Source organism: Mesitornis unicolor, unplaced genomic scaffold (genome assembly GCF_000695765.1).
Source record: "Mesitornis unicolor isolate BGI_N332 unplaced genomic scaffold, ASM69576v1 scaffold32612, whole genome shotgun sequence".
Classification (NCBI taxonomy): domain Eukaryota; kingdom Metazoa; phylum Chordata; class Aves; order Mesitornithiformes; family Mesitornithidae; genus Mesitornis; species Mesitornis unicolor.
In genome coordinates this window covers 79,892-87,138 of record NW_010167714.1, presented here as the reverse complement: position 1 = coordinate 87,138, position 7,247 = coordinate 79,892, and the positions used below count along the sequence as shown (strand labels likewise).

General features: G+C 34.2%; 1 protein-coding gene across 1 annotated transcript; it reads right to left on the bottom strand.

Annotated features, from left to right (window-relative positions):
* Positions 1-86: 86 nt before the first annotated feature.
* LOC104536238 (leucine-rich PPR motif-containing protein, mitochondrial-like) lies at positions 87-5,733 on the bottom strand (the record flags this gene model as incomplete). The annotated part of the gene is made up of 6 exons (XM_010178797.1): positions 5,528-5,733; positions 2,500-2,622; positions 1,659-1,780; positions 1,510-1,568; positions 678-764; positions 87-213 (listed from the first exon to the last, which is right to left on the bottom strand). Coding segments are annotated over exons 1-6 (714 nt in total), but the record flags the coding sequence as incomplete, so codon positions are not given.
* Positions 5,734-7,247: the final 1,514 nt, after the last annotated feature.

The window sequence follows — 7,247 nt, the reverse complement described above, 5'->3', positions numbered from 1 at the left end:
AGTTATAAAATTCAGTATTATTCTTCCTGCATTCCAAAGTTAAATTGAACAAAAGATCAAATAAATTGTACTTAAACTCGAAATACCTTTTTGATGCTATCAACATCACCCTTTTCAGCATACACACTCAGCAGTGATAAATAGGTGTCTGGACCTGGTTCAACACCAGCCATCCTCATCACTGAAAGGATATTTTCTGCACTCTTCATATCTCTAAAAGAATTCATAAGAAAGACTGTCAGTAGATTTAATCATAATAATGTTTATTGTGACTTACAAATTTCTTCATTAAATTAATTAGAATTGGAAAGAGAAACTAATTTTAACTACGCAAATCCTGAAAGGTGAAAGTGCAAATCTTTTAATTATTGTATTAGAGTATTCTTTCAACTTTAACAGCTGAAAAGTTCAAAACTAAGTGCTGCATTTTTTTTTCAAACAGTACAAAAAATACAGTAATTTATCTTGAAATTCAAGATTTTCAGACACAAGAAAAATCTACTTCCTTTGTTAAATAGCTCTTTTTGCTTCAAAAATGTATAAAAAGACATTTAATTCTATAAATTATTATTCAAAACAATCACACTATTCTGCAGCATGTAATTTTTGTGTGAAGTATCCATTTATGTTGTTGTGATACTAAAGGAAAACAAAAGAAAAAAGGTACTAAACATTACCCTGATCTTGCATGACCTTTCACAAGGCTACTGAATACTGCCTCAGTGATTGGGAGATCTTTGTTCTTCATAAATCCAAGTATCTTACTGTAAAATACAAGACAATGAATGGTTAGATTTTTTTTCCCCTTTGAAAAGATAAACTACTGACCTATTTGCTGCTTTGCTGGGCAAGTACTATATCGTCAAACAAAACCAAATCCTGATGTCACTGAGAAACTACATTTGGGGATGCTGCACAATACACCCATAAATCTGGTAGTTTTCATGTTTTCAGATGAACTGTATTCATCACTTTGAGATATTGCAGGCACAAGGGTGGGGCTGGTATTTTTCATTTTTATCTTCCTTTTACTTATTTCTCATGCCGAGCAACCACACTCCTGCAACTTAACCTTGCTAAAATTAACAAGTTAGATGGATAACCAGCAAACCCTGCATAACAACAACAAATAGAATTACTACAATTTGCTCCTTAGCCCACTCTGTTCTCAAATGCCTTTCCCAGTAGCCATTTTCTTACATAGGCAGTAAGCCTTCAAAGCTTCACGCTTTTTCATGCTGGCTCTAGAAATGACATAAGTTATTTTCTGGCAACTTCAATACAATTTGATTTGAACATGCTGGTCTATCACTTATTTTTGTTTTGCTTGTGTAGGTTCCAGCTGTCGCTGAGAAACAGCTCTTCAGTGCTTGGTTAAAATAAACTTAAACCTCCTCCTGGCTTCGCACAATTTATAAGAATTACATTGAAATGAGTTTTAATATTAATAGTAGGGAGTATGAGAAACACATTTCATGGGAATTCCTTTAAACAAATTCAAAAGAATACCTTGCTCCTTCAATGTCACCCTCATTGCAATAAGCAGCAATCAACCTTTGGTATGTAACCTACAGAAAACAAAATGGGGAAGTTAATGATTTCCATGCAATAAATGGATACTACTATTACAAATTAAGATACCATGAAAGAGTACCTACTCGATTGGGCTGCACATTAGCTTCCTCCATTCTGGCCAAGAATTCCGTCGGGGAAAATTTATGCTCGTTCTGCAGGTAGACTTTAAGTAAAGCATTATAATGGCTTGTATCATACACAGCACCTGAGGAAACATTTCAACCACAGTAAACGAATGTAGATTTTCTAAATCCAAGAGGATCTTATAGCTTTTTCAGATAATTAACTTCATTTAAATTTTAATATATACTGAACTTTATGTATAATCAGACTGCTTCCTTTTATCTACCCCTGAAATAGGAGACATCTATTTAACAAGACGCATCTGTTTATAAAAGGCTAAAATGCAACAAGAGCAAAGTAACATCAATTCTCAAGTGTACCCTATTCCAGTCTCTACAGCTATATTTATTTTAGATTCAACAATATTACTACTAAGTAGCAGTTCACCTATGCAACGTTTATAGATAAATGACTAAATTAAAATTTCAAAAAATCATCTGATAAAATAGCTGGCAGCACTAGGAATACTCAGCCCATCAGATATCAAGGTAACATCTAACAGAAAAGTAAAATACATTTGTAAGATAATAAAAAAATCAAACAAAAGTCTGATTTAAGCATCTTGCAAAAAGAAAAAAAATTCTTTAGACTTATTATTAACACCCCTAGATGTCAGTATAACTCCCAAAGTAGGAAATGGGTCTCTCACCTGAATGAAACCTAGTGTTTATTCAGTAATGAGTATTTGCTATTACAACCTAAGATTTAAACACTACTAAAATACATTCAGTCTTCTATTACAGAAGATGTAACTAAAGCACATAGCTGTTCTTGCAAGAGGGACTAACAAAACCAACCTACCCAGTCCTTTCATCTTGTCCCATATCATATGGGCTAGTTCTGTTCTTTCAGGTGATAATACCTCTGGTAAAAGAGCACCACAACTTCGCAACAAAAGCAAGGTTTGGTTACTCCCTGGACACCCTGCAAGTGGAACACAAGCACAGAGTTCTTTGTCAATAACTATGCTTTTAATATCAGAAAAAAAGATTAGAGGCTTACTCACTGAAATATTTAAGCTTTTTGTATAGGATAGAATCCTCTTCAAGACTGAGGATTTTTACCGATCAGGATATCCAAATGATTACAGAATGACACTATTATGCACCACTATGAAAAAGATTCACAATAAAACATGACATTTCATACAATAATGAGCTCAGTTGAACAGAAATTTTTAGAAGTATGACAGAAAATATTAAACTCAGATGATCTAGTACTTTAGATCCATAGATAATTTAATCCTAACCGGGACATAACTTTCTGATAAATTTCTAAAATGGCAAAATAATTCATTTGAATTCCATACTATTCCAAAACTGGTATTCAGAAACTCTCCACATAAAAATTTCAATTTTTACTTCTGCCCATGCTCAACACAAAATAAAATGAGGTAATTTACAACTAGACAATAGTGGAGAAAACTGTGTGTACCTTCTGCACTAGCTTCAGGATGTCAAAAAGTAACTATAAACTCATCTGTCTTGGACTTCACGACCACTCCTGAGGCAAAGTAAGACAGAGTTGCAATCTATCAAAGATTACCCAATAAGCTGAGACATAAGATTTTTTTCAGTCACATCTTTATATGCAAAACCAGCAATTTATAGTAAAAAAAGAGCTCTTTTAGAAAGCAGCATACTGGAATAAAAGAAGTTGTCTTATCCTTTTCCTATCACAGAGAATTCAGAAGTAATTTCAACTAACAAAGAGCAAGATAAATGTTCACAGACAACATAAATGATAAAAAAAACTTTAAGGTTTTCTATTTTGGAGACATACATTCAGACTTGAAAGACGCAAATTTCAAAATTACTTGAACTCTCATCACTAATGCTTTTTAAGTTACTTCCAAATCATCAAGCCAACACTCTGAAGTTGTGTACAGCCCAGTGTAAAAGGCAGGAGCTGTTGTCAGTAAAGATAACTCCACTGCTGTATAATTTTTAATTACACAGAGCTGTAGAAACAACTACACAGCTATAAAATAATGGGAAAATAAGGTAAAAAAACCTCAACAGCAAAAAGCTATATACCATCTAGAATTATATCTTCAGGTACCAAAAAGGACCAGCAAATCTAGGACATCACATAGCTACTGCAATCTATGATACAAAAGTGTAGTCTACAGCAGAAAGGTTATTCACACAGAGCAAATTCATCTGGGAAGAAACACAGGCAGTAGTGAGGAAAAAAAGCACTAATGAGAAAAGAAGAGAAGTAAGTTAAAACATTGAGAGGGGGCTGGTACAAACTGTAAATGGGGATTTGTACTTCTGTTAAATATCTGCATACAATTAGTTCATGCAATAAAAATGCCAACAGATCTCCAGTTTCACAATGCCAGTGTTATACCTGTGACTGAGTACCGTGAAAGGCAAAACAAACAGGAAAAGGTTTGGCAGTAGGAGCATGGAAAGATGCAGGACAAGAGATCTACAGCCAGCACCTTCATTGGGTTTTTTTCGTGTCATAATTCGAAATGGAAGAACAATACAAACACAGGCAAATCTTTTTAAGAAACTAACAGTAACTAACTTTCACTAAATTAGTTTTTGGCATTATTAATGAAAAAAGGACAGAGTTTTTCATATGGAAATATTTGGCATTTATTTTAATAGCATCCTAGTTAAATATCTTCTGAAGTTCTATGATTTTTTTTTCTAAATATACAGCCAAAGGAAATCACTGTAAGTAATTAAACTTTTTGTTAATATGACTTCCTAAAAACTGTGTAACTAATCAAAGATCATTAAGAACTGTGATTTGCAAATAAGCTTAGACATAAAATTCTTGCGAACCCACAGCTGCAAATTCTAAGTTTATACCTAAAGACGACAAAGCAGTCGGAATCAGAAAGCATATCACAAGCAAAAAGAAAAAAACTATAAAGTTCAACAGAAAGCAAGCATGAATTGAACACAGCTTTCAAACAGTGAATGGCAAAACTTTTAAGAGTGCAATCCCAGGTATAAAAACCAGTAACAGTCCAGAACAAGACACAGCAAAGTTTAAAACTAAAACAAAACAATACATGCTCTCATTGATTAATACTGGAAGTAGTACACAGTGCATACTTATATATACTTATATAAGTACATACTTAGCAAATATCTCCACTGATTCATCCTAACTGGTACCAAATCTCACCAACTGTGGTACATGGTTTGCAAAATATGAATATAGTCTGGCTATTTTTAGCCAAAGGGGTATTGAATCCATCAGAATGAACAATGCCTCAGCAGTTTATTTTTGTTTTAATTAAAAAAAAAAGAAAAAAAGAAAAAGAAAGAAAAAGAAAAAAGATTTCTAATACTGAATAACCACAGCTACTTGGAAATGTGGAAGCTTGGAGATCACTTTCACATTTCCCTGTATAGTTCCATTTTAAAACAAATAACCTCTTAAGGACAGCACGGCTTATTACAGACATTTTAAAAATATACTGTGTAAAACAGACAGATATGATCCCTGTTCAGAGTGCACAACACAGTTACATAAAGATGGTGTAAAATTACCAGATTAAAAGTCCACAATAAGGGAGGCAATATGACAAGATTTCTTAAAAGTACAAGAAAGATTTACAAATTTTACAAGATTTATAAATTCCCAAAGACATAAAAAATGGGAAAGGAACTGTGCGCCATCAAAACAAAATAACACCTTTAAAGCATTTAAAGTCTTTTCATCAACATACACAGCAGATTAAGCAAAATTCAAAGATAAAACATGAATCCAAACTGTTTCAATTAATTTCATTGGTTTGATGAATTGTTATATTGCGGCCTTTAATTCAGTTTTTATTTTGTTTTAATTGGAAGCAGTTTACCTGTTTTGCACATGTCATTGAAGACCTTTAGTAGAAGAGTTTTAGGGATGCGGCCCGTTTTTCTGACAGCGGTATCCAGTTTATTCAATGCCCAGTCAAACTGCCAGGTCTGTCTGTTCTGAATTTCTGAAACTGGTTCTTCTTTAATACTTCCCTTCTGCTGAGGTGCAACTGTAAGAAACCTTATTTGGTACATGATGTTTCTGTTTAAATAAAAAGAAACAAACAAAAAAATAGATTACACTTCTGTGAGTCATTTTGGAACTACACTAGTCACACAGTGTCAAAAAGATAATGCATTTTTTGCCAATGAACAGTTTCTCAAAAAACACCCTAAACTGATATAAACAAATGCAGGTGAATCATTTCAGTGCTTTTCTACTTAAAATGATACTGGCATGTATATTTTCTTATAGTGGCAACTGTTTCTCCAAGATTTTCAGTTGGATTCACCTCAAGAGTTAAATGGTTCAAATACTAATCCTACAAAAAAATGCTGAAGTCATCCAAGTGCCATAAAAGTCTACTGTCCCATTACAGCTTCTCACAAAAGCTCTCACACGCTTTTGAAAAACCACTCCAAGAACAGGCACAGACATCTCTTCCAGAAAACAGCAAATCAAGGCAAGACAGCAAATCATACCTTTATTTTCAACTAAAATACACAAAAAACTAAGGCAGAGACCAGTGTTTTAGACAACAACAGCTTAAAGAACAACAGGATCATTCTGCAGAATTTACCGCAACAAGTAGAAAGCGGCCATCCTGCAATGGACATCCCGCGACACTGGATTTGTTTAAATATTTATTTTATCAAAATAAAATATGACAACAAGAAGAAACATAAAAAGCGTTCTTATTTCTAGCAAAACAGTAAGAGCTTACTATTTAAAAAAAAAATAAAATAAAGAACACATTGATGTACGTAAGAAAATAGTATTTGTGCCACAGAGGAATTGTGAATAACCCGCGTGGGTAAAATTATCATTACACACACATTTTTGGAAGTCTGTTCTCACTTGTCCTTACAACTGCATAAAGGAAGTAATACGTGCTGGACGGCAAAAAGAAGATTCAGAAACTTCTAAAATTGCCCTCCCTCGTCTCTGGCTCTGTAGTCAGCTCTTCAGCTAAGTTTCTGTAAGGTCTTTGGACTAGTTTAAAAAGAGTTGTACTCCCGGCTGTTACAGCTGTTCCAGGAGTCCTATGCACTAATAGTTACACATTTTGTTGAAATGGCAGACTAAGTGAGGATTGCTTGGCATTCTCTACAAAACCATTTCCCAGACCTGAGCTTTTTCACTGGTGTTATCTGCTGGGTGGTTTTCACCAAGCAGTGCTAGTTTAAGGCCCTAGGAGAGGAAGTTCAGTACAGGAAAAGCTTGCTGGCAATTCAGTATTTCAGCAGAATTGGCAGCAAACTGTGAAATGGCCAAAAAATCATCATTGGAGTGCACATCAGCGTGGTAGAAAAAAGCCACACTGGTGGTTTACCATCCGGTTGCTGCTTGTGAGTAGGAAGTAGCCCAAAAACCATCTTCTTCCTTGCTGACTGAAATTCTGATTTGACAACTGAGCAGGCCATAAGTTCCAGGAGTAAAATTCTTTATATAAAACCACCGTGAAACAGAATGTCTTTCCTAACTGTGGAAATAGTTTAGCAGAAGACGTTTGATTTTTGAAGGCACTAAAAAAATCCTTTAGGAATGAGGAGCATCAC